The following is a 24,910-nucleotide window of genomic DNA, read 5'->3' as shown; positions in this document are numbered from 1 at the left end:
TAGTTTCATTATTATAAGCTGTTACTGTTTGGATATTAACTTTTAAATTTTCATAAATATTTTAGGATAATTTTTTTAAAGTTTTTTTTGTCTGTAATAAACTCAGTTATCGTTCCATGAAGTTAAAAAAAAAGTTAGCTTTAAGCTTTTATCTATATACGCCAAGTCTAATAGTGCTTATTGTCTATTGAGTGAGAATTAATCAAAGTCAAAAATTTGTCAAATTATTGCTGAAAAGTGAGAATCCACAAAGAAAAGTTGTAATATCAGTGGTTAAATATTATTCTGACACTAGATACTAGATCTTCTTGTACGTGTGTAAATCAAAAAATCACCATGAACGCTATGTCAATGGATAGAGATGAGCCTTCTTCCTTATTATCGTTTTCTACAAATCATCCTCTAGAACAGTTTATTTTACTTGCTAAAGGTGCTAAAGGATCAGCATGTGCAGAACTTATAAAACAAGTGCTAGAAGCACCAGGTGTACATGTATTCGGGGAACTACTTGAAATGCCTAATATCAAAGAGGTTGGTTTTTCATTACCATAATTTCTTTAAAAATTGCCGGTAGGTATAACAAGTACAGTGTGATCATGTGTTTTGTGTCTTAATACGCGATGTCCAACCCTCCTTTTTTAACATACAAAATAATGATTCCCCTAAATGATTTGTTCCAGAACAATGTTATTTTACATTTTGTGCCACATCTCTGATTGGAATAAATACCGTATTTTTTCTAAATTAATTGATTGCTAAATATATTGAGTTATCTGAAACTCGTATGAGTCAAGTATGAAGTTGACAATTAAATTTATCCATTAATTCTTCAGTCAGTTTCACTTCACCCCTTTGACACAATAAATTATAAATAATGTCACTATTCAAATTTCAGCTGGAGACTGGACCATTTGCTACACATTTTAAAACCCTCAATCTATTTGCATATGGTACATATAAAGAATATCTGGAAAACAAATCTGAATATTTAGATCTTACACCAGTACAGTGCAAAAAGCTACAACATTTGACTATAGCCACACTAGCAACACAGGAAAAATGCATCCCATATAGTGTCCTATTAAAAGAATTGGATATTAAAAATGTTAGAGACTTAGAAGATTTGATCATAGAAGCCATTTATGCAGGTAATGTTAAACATTATTAAAATAACAAATACACAGACACTTTGGTCTTGCAAATGGCATTGGTACTTATCTTGTTTGTTTCCAGACCATAAATCTAAGTATCAGAATGATGTTTGTCTGTAATATAATAAAGTTCACTATATGTGTCTTGTATATGAGTAACGATACATACTTAGTGTTATCTTGTTCAAATTATAAAATGATAGATAAATAGATAATTTAGTAAAATATCAAATGCATCAATTATATAGATTAAATTATTTGAAAATTTAAAAGTATATAATGATAAATAGGAATAATAAGAATGCATGCACTTCTTTTATATAATATCTATTTTGTTTTTGTCACTGAAGACTACTCGAAGATAATGAATAATCAACAAAATTTTTGTTTAAAAAATTCGTAATGTTCTTGTTCGTACAATACAATTGAAACTGATAAAATATAATAAATGTTTCAGATATAATTCATGGCAAGCTTGATCAAGAATGCAAGCGTGTAGAAGTTGACGTAGCACTTGGACGGGATGCTAGATTAGAAGATGCAGCAGCCATTGCAGATGTTCTAGCTGATTGGTGCAATGCCTGTGAGGCAGTACTCAGCTCGGTAGACAGACACATACAGCGGGCTAACCATCACAAACAACGTGCAATTAGACATCACCAGGCTATAGAACAGGAGGTTTGAATGAGCATATTTTATATATAATAAATTTAAAAGGGTTGAGTTGTAGTGATGCTTTTTATGAATTTTAATATAACAAAACTTTGAATTATACTGACTATTAAATGTTAATTAAATTAACGATTAAATGCTTACTTAACTCTTCCTCTGCAAACAACACACAATATGTTAAAATACATTAAGCTTAAAGAATATGTATTCATGAACTATTTTAACAGAATTTATTTAAGAAGTTCTATTTAAAAAATACATCTATTTTAAATAGATCTTCTTTATCTCGGAGATCTTTCTTTCTTATAATAAATAGAGTTAAAAATATATTTTAAGCAATAGTCCTTAAATCTATTCTATTTCAATTGGCTTTTGTATTAAAATAAGCCTTGTTAGTAGTAGAGTAGTTAATGGGCAAAGTTAACTTACTTTGAGTAATATTGTACACATTAATTGTCTGTATGTTTCTAAATTTCCAGAATTCAGAACCATTAAATGGGAAAATTTTAATTTAGCTATACAAAAATGTTTTGTTTCAGATTTTATACATAAAGAAAACTTTAAAAACTCAAGCTGAAAATGAGGAATCTGCTTCTGGTGGCGGCAGTGAAACTCACTCTGTGCCGAAAAAGAACTCTGGAAAGGGCAAAACTCCTCGTAATGCTGCAAAGTTTTGGCAGAAAAACACATAATTATTTCCTAAGAAAATAGTTAATTTTTTGTGATATTTAATAAAAACCTTAAGGTACTTCTTACTGTATTCATGTTAATATATCCTTATTAAAGTAATTTGCAATGAAAATGCTATCTTCATCTCATAGATTACATTTTATTTTATATCTTTCCAAAAAAATTAAATAGAAAAGATGTTTTATATTTTTTAAAACAACACTTAAAGAAGTAATTGAAAATATGAATAAATAAATAATACTTGTAAATATAACAAGGAATTTATTATATTGATAAATAATAATTAAAAGTACTTATAAAAAGTGTTTATTTTGCATAAACTGTTAAGTTTTATTTATTTCGAATCTATCAGCTGCTGATAATTTTATACGTATTGGTTGTAAACTCTGTACAGACCCATAATAAACAAAATGAAGGATGATGCTTTTGGTTGACAGGCATTTTAGGACAAAATTTAAAAACATAGTATATTTTGAGCAGATTGTCTAAACGTATGAAATAGATCTTCAAGCTTAAGAGTCAATTCAACAAGATTTTTACAATAAAATGAACTCGTTAGAAAAAGCCTTCTGTATTCGTATCGACATGCAAGCCAAAATCTTGGAAATAAGATTAAAAAACACATTTTAATTGTGGAATTCAAATGTTTCTCCTAATTGTATAGGGTGATGGCATATCTTAATATAATATAGTAAAAACTTAATTATTAAAAAATAGGGTGTTTGAAAAGGGGTTAAATAAAATCCCCGAAACGTGCATTAACGTCCCCGGGCATGCTTAATTCAGCCCTCCTTCATGCCTCGGCAGTGTTCTAATATGAGTTCGCCATTGCTCTTATTTTGCATTTTATTTTTATTTCATTTAAAGACTTTCATGTCGTTATCCATATATTATCATTGTTAATAGTATAACAATATTTTATTTGAGGTAAAACTCCATTGAGCGCGATCTTAGTTAAATTTTAAGGTGACTTGCACCGGCTCTAAACTTTAAATTGAAACGTTTTTTGGCGCAATGAGAGTAAAATTTTACCGCAAATATCTAGCTAAATGTTTCTATGTCAAACGTTTATTTGAATCTTTGTTGACGCATAAAAGCTTTATTTCTACCACTTAACTTTGTTGTGTTGTTTATAATTAAATCCACGAGCTTTATTTTTATTTTAATATGTTTGAGAACAATAACAAATATAAAATCTACTTTTCAAAAAGGTAACTTTTAGTCACTAGATGTAGTAACACAGCCTACAAATTGTCAATTGCGCGAGGGAGATGAAATAGTAAATGTCTAAGCTAGAGACGGAGATAGAAAATCCTCACAACTGATTTCTCGTCCGAGCGAGTTTCGCTTTTAACACCCGAGCGACTGTTTTTGACGCAGCAGCGCAAATAAAGTGCGCAGGCAGTGCAACGATTATCACGTTCGCAGGCCACTGAAAAGTGATGTAAATAATACATAAAACTCTTATCATTGTAAACAAAGACTATAAAGTACTTATAACCCATTTTTGTCCAAAAATAACGTGTCGTGAAAGTTATAAAGGGTCATATTATTAACTTTAAATAGACGAGTGAAAAACTACGACACAAGTGACAATTGACTCCTATAAAATAATAAAATGAATCCGTGATTTGTCATCTATATACAAGACTGTTTTGTAAAGAGACAATAGTTTTTCAGAGTAAAATATCTCAAGAGACTCCGTGTATTGGATGAACAGAAAGGCAAGTATGCCCTTTGTTAGGTCGACATCAAATCATTCACAGGAGTCATTATCATTTTCTCTTTATTTTGATCAAGTTTTTAAGACAATAGAGACACTACAAATACAACCAGTTACGAAACATTTGCGTCATACGTAAATGCATACCTTATTACAGCCCAAATCGCATGAAAACAAAAGCCTATGTCGCGATTTGTAATTTTGTTGAATCGATAGCTCAAACAAACATTTATACACGTAAATTAAATCTTAATTAAATCAAATAACTACCTAAATACTAGGTTGTCCTTTACGTTCTTTGTTGTCGGATCAGTCAGCTGTTTTGTGCAAGGCGAAACGGAGTGGGGAGTATCTGGTCTAACCAGTCTCACACGTAGCAATGTTTTCTATGTATCGCTATTATATATAATACGCGTACCTCTATACCCTGCAAAGTGCAGCAAATCTTTTATCGTGTCTCAAGCAAGAAATTGGCGACTGTCTGACCCTTTACTAATAAACATAAGTGATTGGACATCGTAATAAAAAGACCTTTCGTATATAAAACTTGCCTCATAAAATACCTAAATCTCTAATATAAACAGAGCTCATTGGTTTTCGTAACGTAGGTCAGGTATAATAGCCCATGTTTTTCAATCGTTTTATGTTTAACTTAGTCCATAGAAAGTCATGTTTTAATAAAAACGCATCATTTGATAAAGAAAATACACATTCACTGGAAGTAGAATATTAAGCGGTAACTGGGTAACTATCATTAGTATTTACGTACTGACATTACATACATAAGTCTACTGTATACAATTGTGTCTTATTACTTAAACTATAAAGACGACAATGCATTATCATAATCATTCGCGACGAAGGTGCGAACATTATAATCTCGTCATATGGAAGGCGTCTTAGCACTGCACATTGCACCTGAATGGCTTCCGTTCCCATAATGCGATACTGAATTGTGACGTCATACCTCGCAAATAAGTAAATCTATTATGTCACTTGCATTTCCTGTCTTAATATAGACTGACATACATTCCATAGTATTGCTAACCCAGTTAAGATTTAAATTATAACGTAAGGTGAATTACTCTGAATTTTTAGCGATGTTTTATTTTTTATCTTCCTAGTTTTTCAGAGCTTAATGTTAACTGATTTTTCAAGACTATTTCAAGCTTAATAGGCAATGGATTTAAAATATAACTACATCAATCTTTATTAGATACAAACTTGCACATTTCATTTTTTATTATATCTACCATTACGGCTTTTAATTCATTATTTTTGTTATTAATGACAAATAGGAATAAATTCGAAAAGAAGTAAAAAAATAAAAATGTTTTTTCTTTTTCGTTAGTCATGACAGGACCGGTAACATGGGCGTTGACTTCTTAAACATCTCACATCGACCAAATATTATCAGGATCATCCTTTTTGTAGTCACAAGATTACAAGTGATGTTGTCTTCTTGGCTGAGATCGGCTATGACAGCCATGGACTTCCAGGCAGGAGACATAACATACATATAGAATTGTATTTAACTAACATGACTGTATTTTTAGATGTTGAAAAAGAGTAACTACTAAGTTTCTTGTCGGTTCTTCTCGGTAGAATCTACATTCCGAACCGGTGGTAGCTTTAATTTAAATAAACTACTTTATGTTAAATGACGATTCAAAAGTGCTTGTAAAAGCCTACTTGAATAAAGTATATTTTGATTTGATTTGATATGAGACTAGCCATAAGTCAACTGTGCAGGATATAATATAAGGCACAAAAGTGTGCGCAAACTCATGTGCTTTATCAATTCCTTCACTCAAATAATCCGATGGGATTGCAGGAAACATTTTTAGACGCAGGACCAATGGCTTCACGGGGTTTCCAAGGTACAGGATTGTAAGTACTGCCAATTCGAAACACATACTACTCAATTCTTTTACAGGAAACTCATTATCTTTTTATTGGGTCAACCCGGGGATTGAACTCAAGACCTCGCAGTCTACAGTCTAATAAGCTAGCCATAAGACCAACTAAGCAGACAACATACACACAACAACACACTTATGGACTATAGAATGTCATTTATCACAAACATGAGATAGGTTCAATGGGATCAATCATTGATCCCATTGCCTAGGCCGACAGTATACAATAAACACAGTGCCTACCTGTGGTATAAATAAAGTGTTTTAATCTTCTTTTTGGTCGCGCTCTTCATTGCTAAAGATCATGTCTGTGAAAGGTCATTCAGTGATGTGTGAGCTGTTTCCGACGACTATGAGATACGTCCCAGCTTCTTTCAGGTTATCAAAGCTATATATTTATCAATACCGATGATTAAAAATTAGTATTATAATAAAAACTTCAACAATGTTTGCAGATAAGGTAACATAATATCAAAATAGTTGTCATGTCATGTGTGAAAATATACAACTTAGATTTTTTTGAGGATTTTTCAAATAATACCAGATTTTACAGTCTACTACTAAAAAAATCGGATTCATATTTTTTTATTGCCGGTGAAAATTGTTCAACCAAATAAACATGCAAATCATAACCAGAGGTGCTGCAACCACGTATGTTTGATGTTTGGTTAGTCGAGTGAAATTTTTACGAATGTTTGTTTCTTCTTTGTTCAAGCGTAAAGTAAACAGAAAACCATGTCTCCTGATGAATATGTTTACATAGTCATTTCACTAATTTGAATGAATTATTTAAAAGTTGAATTCAATCCCGAGGTAATTTTATCTTTTGTCACTCTTACGTTTTGAATTAAATTAAACCTATTGTTATATATAACGTTAAATGCTTGATCTAGAGTTTGTATTGAGATATTGTTTCTCATAAAATATAATTTTGATGTCGATATTTCATGTCAAATATTTTCGTTTAAAACATAATATACCATGATGCAACCAAATCAAACAATTTATTAAAATATAAATAAATAGAAAAATAAGTTTAATTAATATTATTATGTATATATTTTGGTATACTAGGGTTTAACCCAAAGTTTAGTTAGTATTATATTAATAAAATAAATCTTGTGACAATTTTATAGTCCATTCACAACACGTCATAAAATATAAATTATTATGAAGCGCATGTGCATAGAACTGCAGACACCGTTTCATCTCTCTTATAAGCTTATTCAAATTGGAAATCTGCAAGATTTTATGTTTGCCCCGGTCGGTCACTTGTTTATTTTGATATTTATATTAATAACCATTTTTTTTTAAATATACAGTTTTATATCTGAGTAGGTCCCATCATAGCCTACCGCCAAACAGCAATACTTAGTATAGTGTTCCGGTTTGAAGGGTTAGTAAGACAGTATAACTATGAGCTCAAGGGACGTAACGTCTTAACCTCTAAGAATGTTGCGCATTACCGATATAAGGAATGGTTAATACGTCGAACAGCATCAATGTCCATGGGCGGTGGTGACCGCTTATCAATAGGTGGCACATTTGTGAGTCCACCAAAAAAAAACCCAAACCGATTTCTAAGAACTTCCGTTGAATTCAACGTGATACTATAATGTTTGTCCTAAATAAGAACAAAAAAATTATGTCAATTATATTGCGGTTATTCCGGCCAGAACCAAACCGACTATAAAATAAATTGTCCGCAATCGTTGCACGTTGAATGTGCGGTTTCCTTTGGACGCTTGACACCGCACTGTGTGCACGTACCACTTCTCGGATTACAACCACTTGTATTGTTCTAATCTTTATATTTAGAAAGCGGAGTGCGACGAACTTTACTTTGTACCTGACACCTGAGACCTCGAGTATACTCTGTTGAGTTTCTATTAATTATTCCTGTAACCTAACTAGTCTAGAAAGCTGTTCTACTTTACTAGCAAAATAAGTAATGTAGTATCCGCCCTAAAAAAATCGGAATCGTTCGGAAAGGGTAACTATTGAGTTTCTAGCCGATTCTTCCCGGTCGAATCTTCATTCAGGGCCGTTGGTAGCTTTAAATTTATTTGAAATTTGTAAAATGTCTAAATTATGATGAATGACGAAATAATAAATAATTCTCAAGTGCTCGCAAGAACTTGAATCTATACAAACATTATAAACGCGAAAGTAAGTCTGTTGCTCTTTCACGGCCAAATCGAATTTGATGATATTTGCTATGTGTAGTGTACACAGATCTATAGTAACATATTCATTAGCATTAGATTTATATTTTATATAAATATATATTATCTGTGTATTTTATGCATCTGTCATCTCGAGTGACACACATCGCAAAAGCGCGGGAAAAGAGGATATAAAAATGGGCGCGCGGTGAAGACGGTGTGTGTGCACAGCGAGCTGATATTTAAATATAATATTTATTTTATTTAATTGGTAGATCGACTTTACATGTGAACATTACACTATGAACGCAGCAAGTTTGAACTCCAAAGAAGGACAAAGGTTTCCTATGCCTAACACCTAACGATCAATTCCTAAAACGATATGATTACTCATTAATATTATAAATGTGAAAGTATAATGCGTATATTTTGTAATTTCAGTAGTTTAAGACGACAAAATAAAATCACGTTTTATAATAATTGTCCAACAAATATATTTTTCAATCACTTCACATTATTTCTCGTGACAGATCTATCTTTTTAAAAAAAGAAGTATGTATTTGTGCCAGTCTTTAATAGTGTGCTAAATAAAATAGTATTAATTAAAGTGTAACAAATTATTAAACAACTAATTATAACAATAATTTTATAAGTACATAATAATGTAAAATAGTTTCGATTATAATCATTATATATAATAATGTGATATAATTTATTATGACATCCTATGACGTAACACCGTATTGGAGGCTAGGGCTACTCGCTAACAATTTATTTGTTACGCTTTCACGTCTTAACTACGCAAGCAATCATCGTGAAATTTTGCATACTCGTTTTCAGGGGTACTCCTAAAGATTTATGAAAGGTACTTACTAGCTTATATCTGTTTGTGAATTTTGTAGTAGAAAATAATGGAGTTCATTGGATACTTACTCAATTTTTCGCTACGCTTTTAAACAAAATAGAGTACCTACCTCCGTATCTTTTTCATAATAGAATAAAACGAACCTTTGTCAGACTCCGAACAAGGTAGTGCCCTCGTTGAATATTTACTGTGTCTGTGTGCAAATTGTTACAGAAAATAATATTTTGTGTCGTTCTTCTTTATTAAATTTTTAAAATGGTTTTCTAAGATTCCTTACGAGAATATATCTTATTCAATTATTTTCAGAAACATTTTTTTATCTTGTTTTTTTACGTAATCGATATTCTCAAAAGTAGGCAGCAATAGCATAATGAACTGCCGTTCAAACGAATATATACACTAATTCACATAATTCACAAACATTTTACATATCACTTAATTCACAAAATCTAATAAATTGTACATCACGAATCACGAAATTTATTCTGGCGTTACGTTTTATTATTTATGAATAGCACCTAATTTAGACTACTTTGTTTGCTTTTGCGTATTTTTATCGCCGTTTTATGTTTTAACCCGTTCGATTCAATTTCATCATTTCCATTTAGTACTTCGTTCAAATATATCCCCGAAACGAGGTCTATTTATTTTAAACTACGTTAACGTATACTATAAACATTAATGAAACCGTTGGGTGATTTTATGTTTCATGAAAGTAGGACATCTAATCTGTGAGCTTCCTCTTGCAACACAACTCTTAGATGTTCATTACGAGGTGTTACTTCACTGGTAATAAAAGTAAAACATCAGATAGATCCATGTGGGTGTGAAACGGCCTTGGCTTAAGCTGATATCAGTGTTTCGTAAGGTTACGTCTCCAAATTAAGTAAATTATTTACTTTCGTGTTGTCACGCATCGGTGATAACAAAATATTCCTTTATGTTGTTATTTTAAGGATACAAAAAGTTTCAATTTATCTCCTAGCATAGAATGAACTATTTTAGGAGTGAATGAAAACGTGTTCGTTTAAAAACCATAAACTAACTTATATTATAAAACGTAAGTTAATTTTGTATTACGCTTATATGTCGTAACTACTCTACCGATTATCGTGAAATTTTGCATACACGTTACAGAAAAGGACATAAGGTACCGTTTACCTACTCTCGCCTACCCTCGCGTCTGAAGGTACATATGTAACGTTAATGAATACTTAGATTTTGGCAACTATTTTAGAGGAAACGTACGATAACGTCATCCTTACAATTCTCTTGTTATTAAGGTAAATGACAACGGGGGCGAATCTACTAATGTATAACGGGAAATATTCGTTCTCAATTATCTTCGTCACAAAAATAAACCTCAGCTGATTCGTAACTGGGGGTAAATTATACTAATTCATAACGATTACGATACATTTCCGATTCTTCTTCAACCGAACAGCGACTGGATCGTTGTGTCGGTAGAATAGGAAAACGGCTAAACGGAACGAAAATTTGTTACTAGAATTGTCCCCAAGTACATGTAGAGGTTAATACGATTACGACTTAATGTTCTTCATCGTTTACCGGTTAATACATTTTCATCGAGGTTTTCTTATCGTCTCGCTTATGAAATCTTAACAGGCAATTTATTCGTTTCTCACATAAAATCCAGTAGATATATGTTCTAATATTTGCGAATAAATCAATGTAATATGAAAAATGTTGCAGTTATTCAGTAAGTGCACTTAGCTGTACTTGTAAGTACTTTAATTGGTAAAAATAAGAATATTTACTGTATTTTTTTTGTCGGTATTTCTCGTTGGCACCCATATTCCTAATCAGTTGTAATTGATTATTTGTAAAATACTTCTTAGAGCCCACATGAATAAAATATGTTTTTATTGAATTAAACTTTAACCACGCATTTAAAAAAGTGAAGTAACTACCTTTAAATGCCTCACAGCTGGATTAAGTCCTCTCTGACATAAAGATGAAAATTCAGTGAGTTTGAACCCGCAATCATCGATTAAGATGCACGAGTTCTTACCACTGGGCCATCTCGGCTCTCACATTAAACTGTCATGTATTATAGGTATACGTAGGAACATTTTAATAAACCATTTGAGTAAAATGAAGTTTGATCAAGAAGCTTTTAAATTAACATAGATCAATTTACTATTGATCTGAGAACGGGAATTGAGCGATGCCTTTGGTCGTGACCATCACTCGTCTTGACAGACATCGACTGTAGTATATTGGATATAAAAGGTATTTCACACTGAGGTTAAGATAAATGGTCAGACTCAGTATGTATTTTTGTAGTTAGGCTATTCTCTAACAAGACTCGAAACTCATCGCAAAACACGAGCTTGAAATTTCTGAGTTGGTTATCAATATTTCATGAATGTGATATGAAGTGATTTCTTACTGAATCGCACTGCTGGAACTATCTCGAAAGTCCAAAATAAATTGATTTGTTTTGTTTCCAATTACTTTTATTATGTTAATTTCATATATTTAGATATTTAAATATATAGTTGATTTTGGTCGACAAACAATAGACAATATTAAAGGTTCTTCTTAATCATTTATTTTTGTTTAATGTAATTTAAACCTGGCTTTTCTCAACACAATCATTAAAGAAATAGTATTAGATTTCTCTTGTTTTAAGAAAATATAATATCTGTGATAAAGGCTTAATTACGAAGTCAACCATAGATGATAAGACTATATTTCAGAAAAGCTGCAAATTTGAATTGCAATTATATAACGTGTAAATAATTTTTGCTTAAAAACGGCAATGTGAAAGGCCCTTGAAAGTGCTACCTAGATGATTCTAGCTCGGATCAGTTTAATACAGAGTATACTAAATTCATTCAACTGAATATTTGATGGAAAGGTCTAGTTATATTTAGTTCAGGCTTTATTTAACTTTATCTAATAATAACAAAATCCTTTTTAAGATTGAATGAAATCTATTTAGGTATGAATGGAAACGATATGTTTTTTTGAAAGTCATAGATAGTATGTAGGTATGTATAGCCTGTTTAAAAATAAAGCATACCTAGTCGTCCAGGCTTTTAAACTTTTGAATCTTCCTCCACAACTCGTTTTTAATGTAATATAGGTAAGCAGACGGGCAGACGACACCTGATGGTAAGTGAGTACCACTGCCCGTAAATATTAGTGCTGTAAAAAATATATACCTCGCCAATACGCCAGTAACCTCGGGATAGACTTAAGCCTATTCCAACCGAAGGAGCAGAAAGAACAAATAAACCACTTTGACTTTTAATTGACGTGATATTTTTCGTTGAAATCTTGAATAATCTATGCTATTTAATGTCAACGATGTTGTTATTGAATATTTCGAAGTAAAAATTAGAATTGATATTAGTAGCTATGTGGAATAGTGATGTAAATAAAGCTATTTTAATTACTGTTTGTAGAGTATAATATAGCAGAGCTTCGCAAATTTCAATCACAGATTGGAATAGCGTACACATTTAGTAAAGTTATTAATTACAAGTAGGAAAACGCAGTCTATCATTTATTTAAAACTCAATCGATCGAATAATCGAATTCAGAATTTAAAAATAGAATCAAAGCTCAAATCATTACACGCTGTACAAGTGACAAATTAAAATCCTTTTTATGTCAGAAGTTAAAGAAACGTTACATTTAAAAATCAAAAAAAGAATCAATAATATTCCGATGTTGGCCGAAGGAGTTTTACTTAAAAATAAATAATGCGGAATATGTATCGACGTTTGATTAAGTAATAGCCCGTAAATGCCTCCACGGCCAGGCAATTTTATCTTTAGATGTAGAATTCGAATTTTAAAATGAAAAGTTCTATTTAAGGAAGCTATTTTATACGATAACTACGAATAACTGCTCTAACATAAATTTGAGGTCTCAAATAATGCTGTTTCATGATATTAGATGCCTCCTCTGACGCTCAAAGCATATATAGATTGATATTGAGTTGTGTTTTGTGATAGTTTATTTGATTTTTTCGACAGACCGCAGCTTTCTGTTTAATGAATGCATGACTGTCTCAAAGGACAAGTAAAATTATAGTCGGAGGTCCGATTGTGAAATAGTCATAAACTTGCACTGTGAATATAAATAAAAAAATCTGTAACACTATGAGGCAGAGATATAACATTTAGTTCTCAAGGTTGATGGTTAAAATTTCTTACAGTCAAGTGCCAATTACCAGGTGACTCATTTTGCAGTTCGTTTGCTAATTTGAAACAATAAAAAAATTGAAAAAAAACTTATATATTTTTTGGTGTAAGGTTGATCTAGCATAAAAGTAGAACGAACGATTTATCTTGAAAGTACTTTATAGTTGAAAGTTGCACAATTCCTTACGTAATCCAATCATTGAAAGCCGCGTTCACCTGCTGTTTTTGTATTGTAACCATTGTTCGTGAAATGTTTTGTCACATATAACTCCTGAGGTCGTGACTTGTGGGAAAACATTTTTCATTAACATTGACGATTATTGCAACTCCTATTTACCCGACAACATCGTAGCGTTGGAGGGTAATGTGGTTGGTACTTTTGTGTCAAGTATCGCTGGAGTCGAATTTCACAATTTCATAGATTACAATCGAATTTAATTTATAATAAAATATACTATAAATCGAATTGTAGATTATATTGAGTTAAGAAACAGATAGAGTTCCTCTCGCTCACACTTTTTCGACAATTAATTCCCATACTGATGTTTAATACTGAAAATATGACACGTAGAAAATATTTCATAGTTAATTTTCCGATATTCATTGACATACCAGAACGAGATTTATTTTCTTATGATATAATTAGTTATTTTAAATTATTAAATGTATTTTCGCAAACCCTCATTCATCGGTTGGCATATCCGCAAATAATTTGGCCGCATTCTGACTACATCGGTATTTGCTTTGTGCGTCATCACCAACGAGTGTATGGACAAACAATTCAAATTTTTATTATTTATGTTAGTGGAAATTGATCGATAAATTTTCAAACTTTAAAAAATAAACATTGAAATTATTTATATCGCTTCTCTTCATCGAGACAATAAAGACTTCTTTAACAAAAACTTTTTTCTACAGTTCGATCATAGAGGTTATTCCTATTTTAAAATTCTTGCATGAATCATTTCTAATTACACCTACATATAAAAAATGGCTTACATCTGAAATATGGGCGTTATTCTAAAATTAAAACTAATTTCATAATTCCTTTACAGAACATTATCTACCAGTAACAGTCTGTTAAAGTTTTTGTCCTTAAAGCTTATAACTTATTCCAGCCTTTTTGTATTTTTATTGTTGCCATATTGGTAGTACCTAGTTAATTTCGTAAACAGAATCCACACAATACACACTCTCTCACGATGTTCTCCTCCACCTTCGCACATGGATTAAAATATAAAGACAAATTTGACAAATGAAAACTCAGTCGGTTCTCGGATTTGATCATGCTACAAGTTAAGATTCTCACATTCTATGAACTGTACCATTATCTAATTTCCTCGTTCCTCTCTATTTAAATAATTCCCTTGATATAAATAAATGTCTTGAATGTTATCTTGAAGCGTTGAGTTGGCATCTCAGACGGGAAAACATTTGTACTAAAATTTAAATGCGAATTTAACTATCTATCTGTTACTTACGGACAACCGAATTTGACGAATTTGATATGCAGCAAACTTAAACTCCAAGTAAGGACAAAGGCTACGTTTCGTGTCTAACACTTAATGACCAACCTCTAAAACGCGAGCGTAGCCGCGAGCGACAACTAGTTGCAAATAAATAAGAGTTTCTAGCGGATTTTCTAAGAATTACCAAGATCGAAACTTTACTGTTAATAATTATTATCAGACATCCCGGTGCTATTGAGATTAAACTTTATTACTTTATATAAAACTAGTATAACTTAATGAAATATTTGTATACTTAAGATGGTCGTTTCGTATTTACTTCCACGTAATTAAACTGATAAGGATATGAGTACATTACTTTAAAACGTGGATGTTAATAATATTCACACATATATCAAAAACAAAAATATTAATATAATGATTCTGTATCTGATTATTGTAGGAGATTTTTTAAATGGAATTAGTTTAAGTTAAATAAATACATTACACATAGCCAAAATGAAAGTTTAGAAATATAGTTTCTAATAAAATCGCACACACACAAACATACAGAAGAAGTACCATTTTTCCGAAGTCGGTTTAAAAACATACGGATGCTATTTCAAAAGAAAAGTGTTTCTTATTAATACTTTGTTTACGTCTCTATAAATAACTTCATTGGCTATTTTTATCGAGAAATTCGCCTGAAGCTGCGGTCGTTTCTATCAGTAAATAGGTCAAGGCAGAAAAATGGCTGTTTTTATTAAACCTTTAAATCAATTCCACAATCGCTAACCAGCTCCCTGCCTCCTTGTATCATTAGCAAAGGTTTTACAGAGAACTTGATGAACTATTCATAAAGTTTTTATCGAAAAAATCTTCATGTATAAGTTACTTGATAAATCTAACATTGTAACTTTTATCTTGTTACTGAATACTAAAACTTTGTTGGATAAATTTGTGAATTACAGAGTAATTTATTTTAAAAAAAAAGAGCGTTATCGTGAGATCTCTCTATTAATTAACATTATTGTTTTAATTCACAAGGATTTATTTAATGAAGTAAAGGTCTATTCGCGCAATCTATAACCTAGGAGCCAAAGAATCATTAAAGTATAAATTTAAAGATATCAAGATATGAACTGTTGTTTCTCAATATATATTCTGTAATGTTTTGCATGTACGGAAAAATATTAATGATTTTATGAGAAAATGTGATTCTCATAGCATTGGTACAAGGAACAAACACAAACTTGTTACTCCTGTTACTCGACTGCAGAACTCTTTTGTGGGGCAATGTATATGGTTCTACAACAGGATCCCAGAAAGCGTTCAAAATGCTTCTATTGCCAAATTAAAAAAAAAATGTTAAGGAACGCTTGTGTGCGAAAGGTTACTATACAATTAGTGAGTTTATGATTGAAAGGACACCTTGGGGATGAAACGATCGCCTCCTGGCTATTTCTATTCATATTCAATATATGTATTTAATTAGTTTGACAAAAAAAAAATGACCCGCTGAGTTTCTTTCGCCGGTTTTTCTCAGGTCGGGGTGTCTCCTTTTCCGAACCGGTGGTCGTGTTTAATTTGACTATGAATAAGTAAATGTATGTATAGTAAGTGACTTCTATATTGAATAAAGGAATTTGAGTTTGAGTAATAATTCTTAAAAGTTGTTCATTTATTTCATAGTGTTTTTTTTTATTGGAACGATTCTCTTTCACGCGATTTACAGTAGAGTGAACTGACATAAATCGTCACGTAAGAAAAAAACGTTATGTCCTCACTAGGCGACCTTTCCTTCTCTTTCTCTCTGTATCTTTCTATTACATACGGTTTTGTATAAAATTATTGTAAACTTACTCTTTGCTATAGTTTTAATTCACAAGTGATTATTAAAAGGAATTTTATTTCTTTTCGTTTAATTATTCTCAAACCTTTTTTCATTTATTTCATTGTGTCTGTTATTTAATACATAACGAAAGCGACTTCGGTTCAACTGTGTGTACCACGACTCATCTGTTTTTTTAATGATATTAAATTATTTTTTTTTTATTTGATTTCTCATTGCTATCAAATGTCCTGTTTCAATATATTATATTCATTCAAGGTATTCAGATAATATTGCGTTTACGTGTGTAGTTTATTTGAGTATTATGTTAATACTTAGTACCATGCTGATGTATTTCTGATTGGTCTACAGGAGAGATTGCCATCGAGCATTAAGCCAGCCCTTTGTAACAATTACAATAATTTGGTCAAGAAAGTTTTCATATAAAATTTGTATTGGACTTATTGCGCCTTATGTGTGAATTAAATTATTCTAGTTTAGTTTTCCTCGATTTAAAACTACTAAGAACCGCTGGTATAAGGTTCAGACTAATTTCTGGTATACGTTCGAGCAATAACCTCGTAAATAAAGGTTATCGCTGATCCGACTCACCTGTTACGTACTTCATCTGCGGACTTAATTATTTCTAAGTAGGTAAAATATATTTTTTTTGACCTTTAATCGTAATATATATATATATTATGGTAAATTAGCGGTCGTCGATTAGTCAAAATTCGACCGTAATTCTTTACTATTGAAATATTAGATGCGTTCATTCGAAAGATACGTGGGAAAAATAAGGCTCAACTGGATGATACCTTGTCACTAAAACAATTTAAAAATTCAAATATAAAAAAATTACATTGATTTTCATCGTTGATATGACGTGACATGACGTTTTGTCATTGGCAGTATGTTATACGTAAACTATGAATGTTTCATATAGAAAATGATGTAGATAAACGGATATGTGTTAAACGTATAGTAGTGTGTGTAATGTTTTTTTTTTATTATTTTAATGTATTTCTAATGCACATTTTATAAAAACATTAGCCTTCTACACATAAACTTTAATAGTACCAAATTTCATACACCTCCTTCCGCGTCCTTTTTTACCAAAAGGATACGGACGGACGTATTAACATATAGATTTATATAAGAATACGTTATCTAACAGTTTAATTGTTTTTCGGTGCTACTATAATTTAATAGGTATTTCTATAGAATATGATGATGAAATTCTGTTAACCGAACTTCGAGTACTTACAATGGTTAATCTCAAAGACTATCAATGTGTGTGTGTGTGTGTCATACTACAAGAGTATGTGTGCAACCACAGGTGCACTTACCATATTCCATTCTAATATTCTGACGGCAATCCGACACGATCCGAAAAGGATCAAGCTCAGAAAGGATTTACATGTTTTCCGAAGCAAGGGAAAATGTTTCTACCATCCCAACTCGGGCTTTTTGAGAGAAAAACTCGTTTGCGTTGGTGGTGGTTGTTTTTTATGCAATATATATATATTCCCGAAGATTTAATCTTGATAATATTACTGTTTTTGGAAATTACTCGAAGTTCTTGTGCAGTGCAAATATGCAATACTATTTCTTAACATCTATTGCTGTAACAATATTTTTGTCTGTTTATGTTATGGCATCAAAATACAAAAAATACAATTAAAGTAAAAACACATCGAAAAAACATTGTGCTTAAGTCATATTTCGGATAGTTAATATAGATTCTTGCAGAAACATCATGAATTTTCATATATATTACATCAAATTACGTGATCTTAGTTAAAAACGTCTATTGGAAGTCATTTTACCCGTAGGACGATATTAACGAGTTTACATAATTAAACTAGGTTATTTGTGTCTTAATATGTCTAAAATTAGAACACCCAGTCGCGAAAGTTGCTGACTGACACTTAAGATAGCGGGCGCTAGAATAAAATTTCTCAGTCGACAACCCCAGAGATATCATAGAGCGCTCTCGCTATAGCGTTTTATCTGAAAATATATAATATCAGATAACAACGCTATGAGACGGATGTCTAAATTTTCGCTACGGCTTAGCTCAGGGGAACGCTACTTTTTCCTTTGAACTTTTATTGTTTACATATAAGGATAGTTTAAGTTCGTGTCGCAATCATAACTTTTTTAACATGTTTTAGGTAAAAAAAGCCTTGCTTTTGCCTGTGCCTTTCCTTGATTCAAGCTTGCTTCATGCCAAATCACATCAAATTCGGTTCAGTGATTCAGTCGTGAAAGCATAACAGACAGAACTACTTTCGTATTTATATTTTTTTTTAATAAATCCGGTTAATCATATGAATCCACTCCACCGGGGATAAGTGGTACTGGAGTCCAAACACGAAGACTGCCAGTACAGTCAGCGAGATGTACAGCACTAGTCGTCCTCGCCATGCCAGCCCGCAAGATTAGCATAGTTATAGATTCTTATCGATCAATTATGACTTACCCTGCAACCGTAACCAGTGCTGACTGTTCAGCATGTTTTTTCATATTGTCTTGTTAACATTTTTCTCATCGGAAATCTTAAAATAAACTAGTATTACATTATTAAAAGATAATATGTAAGATTTATCTACTGGGTATTATCTCGTATACCTATAAGCTCTTACATAAGTAAAATCATACACAAAGTCCATGTGAATGTTGACGGCGAACATATTTCCTTAGAACTTGTTCCAATAAGTGTCACATTAATAATAATAGATAGTTTATCGATAATGACGCGATTCTGAATAGTCCAGGAACAAAAGGCGAGTGACCTAAAATGCAATACTTCTTCCTTTTCTTTATTATAAAAATGTAAAACGTAATTATTCTGTGTTGTATAGAAGAATCACTTGATTTAGTTTACTCGTGTACAATGCTTCGAGACTTTGTGACTTTAATCACGTGTGCAACCACTTTTGGTGTGTCAAGGGCCTTCAGGGCTGAAACTAGGGCAGATGCGACGCCATGCGGATAGATGAAACCAACGATATAACAGAGCCGTATCTGTTTAGAGAAAATATTTTCTAATAATAATTTCAGCGGATTTTATATATAATGGTAGTATTGTTTCGACCTCCGTGGTCGAGTATTGTGTACACCGGTTTTCATGGGTACGCCACTCCGAGGTCCCGGGTTCGATTCCCGGCCGAGTCGAAGTAGAAAAAATTCACTAGTTTTCTATGTTGTCTTGGGTCTGAGTGTTTGTGGTACCGTCGTTACTTCTGATTTTCCATAACACAAGTGCTTTAGCTACTTACATTGGGATCAGAGTAATGTATGTGATGTTGTCCACTATATATTTATTATTAATATTATTTATTATATTATTATTGAAAAAATACAGGTGGTGGTTGTGTTTTATTTATAGATTGTTTTTTATAGTATTTACGTTGTTTTCGTGTTACGTGTCAGATGTATAAACTTTTAAAATTTTTAATTATGGTCATTCTTGCATTATGAAATAATTTACCGCTTACTTTTGAAAATAATAAAAAAAATAACCACCCAAAAATTATATATGTTAACTCCTTTATTGTCTCGTTGGTTTATCAGTCTAAAGTTACAGATCCCAGAGTCCCGGGTTCGAATTCGATGGAGTAAGTAAAAAGTTACAGTTTTACACAGTAGCATTTTAGAGTTAAGAAACTAGCAATATCATTCTACAGATGTTTAGATCGTATTCTATTACCATCGGAGCTCGAGAATTAAGTTATTAAGATTCCTCCTGTACTAGCATCCAAATTTGTACATTATAATATCGAATAGCTGTCGTTTTCGCGAAAAATGTATCATAGGATATTATGGTATTCATTTGAGAGAAAAGCATTTTCGCCGTGGATTATAAAACCGCTTTAATGCGGGAAAATCAAATAAAAAAAGTTAACATCTTTGAATTATGTCTCGGAAAGGTTGTTCTCGATACTAATAATATTACGTTGAATCGTTCTCCTGGAAGTTAAAACTTAAACCGTTTCTACTTCAGTTGGTTCATCTGAAACGGTGTATAAAAATATTTATTTAGATATAAATTGCCAACTATCTCAATTAAAGACAAAAGAAGCTTGGAATCAATGGCTCCCCAATTGTATCATTTGTTCGTAAGGCCAAGTTAATCTTTTTTACTAAAACGGAACTGACCTTAATTGTATTTTAATGTAAGTGCCTCAAATGAATTTGTCACTGTGATGTTTGTATATGTCACAGAAAGCTCTCAAAAAGCAGCATATATATTTTCGTTGCTTTATATTTGTCTTTTTTAAAGCCATCGATTTTTACTAAAATTATTTCAGACTGCACAAATCAGGAAAACGTTATGGTATGAACACGAATAACAAGAATGATTATTGTATGTTTCTTTGAGTAATGGTGATCGTGGACGGAGCAGGATATTTGCACAGATCGTCATTGTCTTTGCTGATTAGGAATTTGCTTCATTGTATAGCATGTTTGGCTTTCGTTTCATCTCGCTTATTTCTTGCATCGCTCTTGCGTTATTTATAGGGCGGTATGACGCAAACTACACGTTTAAATACACGATTCACAGTTCTGCAGTATGCAAGTGTATTTGTCCCACGTATTCGACGAATACATATTTAAATGGTCGGAACTAACGCGATTTATAGTTAGTTTTGCCGTTCATTGTCTTACGACATTAAAGGATTAGTCATTCGATCCGTAGAACTTCAATCATGACGCATTTTCGAAGGTGTTGAACCGGCATGACAAAAACGTGAAAATAATATGTTGTTTTGAATCTACCTGCATCAATATAGTTCTTAATTCATATTACTCATTCTCTAGAGTGGATGAGAGATATCTTTCCTGTAAAATAAGGATACCTTTGTATTCAATTTTTATTTAAATTATCCATAAGAATTTGATTGGCATGTAAGTAAACAAAATATGTAATAATAAATTAAAACATATATTTAATTACAAACCGTTATTTCTCAGGATGTTGATAATAATTTATCAAGAGATCAAGCAGGTCAAGATATACGGTTCATTGTAATTAGGTCACAGGTTACCAGCGCTTAAAATATCAGCCACCCAGAACGAAGAGGTCAACGATCCCTCGCACATAAAACCACTTTAATAAGTTAAGATTAATAGACCATTATCAATTGCCCAGTTGCAGGATCTTAAAATTTTTGAAGTCCAGTAATTTGTACAATCAATGCTGAGATTGAGTCAGTTACAGTGGCTGTAAACTGGAAATAGCTTGGCTTTACTATATACGTATGCTTTATGTAGGACAAAGTAAGTTTATCTATAAGCCGATTGAATAAACTACTTTATGAATACGTTAACAAAATATTATTATAACTTAACGTTCCTACTGTAAATGTTCAGAAATGTTTGAATTTCTATAACCCTATTTATTGCCTGCGGATTCGCTTTTTAGGGATTGATCGTTCGATGCTAGGCATGAAAAGTAACCTATATCGTTCCTTGGAGTTCAAGCGTGGTAGACCAAATTTCATCTAATTAAATTTAGTTACTTGTTTTTGAGAGAGCAACAGACAGAGTACTTGGTTTCGCATTTGTAATATGAGTATAGATTTTGCAATATATTTTAGGGACTGTCGTTTGAACAATAGTGGACCATTTAAATAAACTCATTAACTCTTATCATCATCATGATCATTATTATCAAAGACCAAAGCATTTTTAGTTTGACATACTAGGATAACATGTCTTAACAAAGATGTTAGGTGCTAGCTGATAGGGCTAACAGAGGCATTAGAGATGCGGGCGACGCCGACCTAGGCCGAGAGGTCAACTCGTGTCATGTTACAGCGTTAACTAGGTCACAGGTCATATCCTCACCGACGCAAACAAAAATAAAGCACGGAATAATAATGAGAGATAAATAAACGATGCTGTTTTTTATATATAGAGAGAGCATGATAAAGGTCCCTTAATAAATGTATGGAGTTTACAAGTAACTAGTTGCTTTCCGTGGTTACATCCGTGTTTGGATTATGTTTCTTAAAATTTAAATATTGGTTGACTTTGAAATTTGGCAAATATTATTGAAACAAATCATTCTTATATGAGACAGTTTGTCACGACTTTGCTCGGTTATATTACAGAATCTGTCATATATGAATTTTGCGAAACTTTAAGTGTTTACGCAGCGCACTCAACTGAAGCTATCAAAAGGAATATTTTTTTCCCCATTTTTGAAACATTTTTCATTAATACTCCGCTTCTATTAAAATCCCTCGATAAATATGCCATCCAAATTTCAAAGAATTTGGCAAACCGATTCATTAGTTCCTGAGATTAGCGCGTTCAACCAAACAAACGAATTCTTCAATTCATATTAATTTAAATTACACTGTTCTTGTTCCGTTGTTATAAATGCATTAAAGGTTTTCATCTTAGATAACTTCAAATCAGACAGCTGTCCGAGTTTGTTGATATAAAGTAACCAGGGTTGCAAAAATAAACCGTTGACACGGCTATTAATAGAGTCGAGTGACTAAAACTAAGGTCGGCGGGTCAAGTATCGATAGCTCTTGAACGTTTCAGATAAAAATAGGTCGGTGCTTTTTCAGGTTTTATATAGTCAACTTGAAGTTATAAAATTAAAATTTAACGGAATTGCTTCGTAAAAATTATATAACCTTTTGTTTGTTATCTTAATAAAAAAATATTTTCTTCGCTGGCTCTCGCGTCGTGCGCGAGTATGTTTGTGATAATTAATGTATTCGCTGCTCTTTTATTTATACAACTCTTTTAATAAAAGTGTTATGAATGGGTGTAGAAAAGATTAGGTACCTAACATCTGACGGTAGGTCAGGTTACCACCATACGCGAGTAAAACCGCGGACGAGAGCTTGTAGAGTAAACCTAAGTGTACGCAACAAAGACATTAGTCGCATAATTGTAGAACTAAAAACATTTGTAATAAAGTCAAAAAAGGTCAAAACATTTTAAATTAGTTTTGATAACCTATTTGACATTGTTTTATAAGAAGTTTATTGATTAAATCATCTGCATGTAATCAGTCAGGCCGAACGGCTGAATGAAAATGAATGAAATTTGGCATAAAGACAGATTATGGTCTGGAATACGCAATAACATACAGGTTACTTTTTATATAAGATTTTAAATTAACATGGTTATTTTTATTACTAACAGTATTTAAAACGGGATATTTACCATGTTTTTTATTTTTATTTGGTGGAGCTCGATATTTCGACATTATCTACGAATGTCTTGTTCACGAGCGTGAACATCCCGTTTTAAATACTGTTAGGTTACTTTTTGTCCCGGAAAAATGTGCTACACCTGATAACCCTCCACTCCTCCCCTCACAAGCGGGGGAAGCCTCGGTCGGAAACTAGTTATACATTTTATTTGATGCCAATTTACAACTAAAATGCTGAATGCCAATTTCTAAAGTGGCATTTATAATTTCAGTTGTTGTAATAATTATATTTATTTCCTAACGAATTCAACAATACATTACGTAATAAGTTTTCTGAATCGACAGTAACGAATCTAAATAAGATGTTACTTGAATATGCAAGGCAAGATGTATTTATATAACCTTTACGATTTTCGTGTCTTTTTCGTTGTCTGTATTACGCTATCAAATACAATAAAATATATATTATATCGAAGTCGAATCAATAACAGGTACCAACATTTGATTCATTCATATAATATTCTTATATTTTATATACAAGATGTAAAATTTATTACAATACTTGGCAAAGCCGGCTATCGAAATGTATTTCAAAGATTTAAATTGAAATTGAAATTGTACTGCTTTTGTTTGTAAAACGAACCATGTTTACGTTTAGGTCTAATTGTTGATCGTATTTCGGGCATATTGTATACTCGCATACATATGTACATTCATCATCCCACTTACTAATAACCGCAATACATCAATTTGTCTCTTTCTGTCATCAATCATTATGCATTTGAGAGAAGGAAATAAAACATTGTGGTGCTTTGTACAATGATTAAGCCATAATATTTCTGGATAGGACATTTTACGAAATTATTTAACTACGCTTTTTGTACGTGAGCTATCCAGGGGTCGTGAGCAATGTTCATTCCAGCCAATGTGTAGTTTAGCATATACTAACAGTATAAGCCATGAAGCAATTGTAGATGGACATGTTTACGATACAAAAGAGATTTGCGGTTTTAAAACGAAAATACAATTTGGATATTGGATTTATTTGTTTTGCAATAAAATTCATTTTTTATACATTAACA

At 31.8% G+C, this 24,910-nt stretch overlaps 2 protein-coding genes across 3 annotated transcripts in view; both read left to right on the top strand.

Annotated features, from left to right (window-relative positions):
• The first annotated feature begins 189 nt into the window (after positions 1-189).
• On the top strand, positions 190-2,639 carry LOC113397874 (COP9 signalosome complex subunit 7a). The gene is made up of 4 exons (XM_026636397.2): positions 190-531; positions 896-1,148; positions 1,609-1,829; positions 2,363-2,639. Exons 1-4 carry the CDS (start codon positions 337-339, stop codon positions 2,513-2,515), a joined length of 822 nt encoding a protein of 273 aa, XP_026492182.1. The 5' UTR covers positions 190-336; the 3' UTR covers positions 2,516-2,639.
• A 1,196-nt stretch (positions 2,640-3,835) lies between these two features.
• Positions 3,836-24,910, top strand: part of LOC113398032 (protein yippee-like) — a 95,938-nt gene continuing 74,863 nt past the window's right edge. For both annotated transcript variants that reach the window (XM_026636607.2, XM_026636602.2), the window contains exon 1: positions 3,836-4,237. The gene's annotated coding sequence lies outside the window, so the exon portion shown is untranslated. The remainder of the gene's footprint in view (positions 4,238-24,910) is intronic.

This window comes from Vanessa tameamea, chromosome 13, assembly GCF_037043105.1.
Source record: "Vanessa tameamea isolate UH-Manoa-2023 chromosome 13, ilVanTame1 primary haplotype, whole genome shotgun sequence".
Lineage (NCBI taxonomy): Eukaryota > Metazoa > Arthropoda > Insecta > Lepidoptera > Nymphalidae > Vanessa > Vanessa tameamea.
Note: the sequence above shows the minus strand (reverse complement) of the source record. Positions and strands in the feature narration are given on the sequence as shown.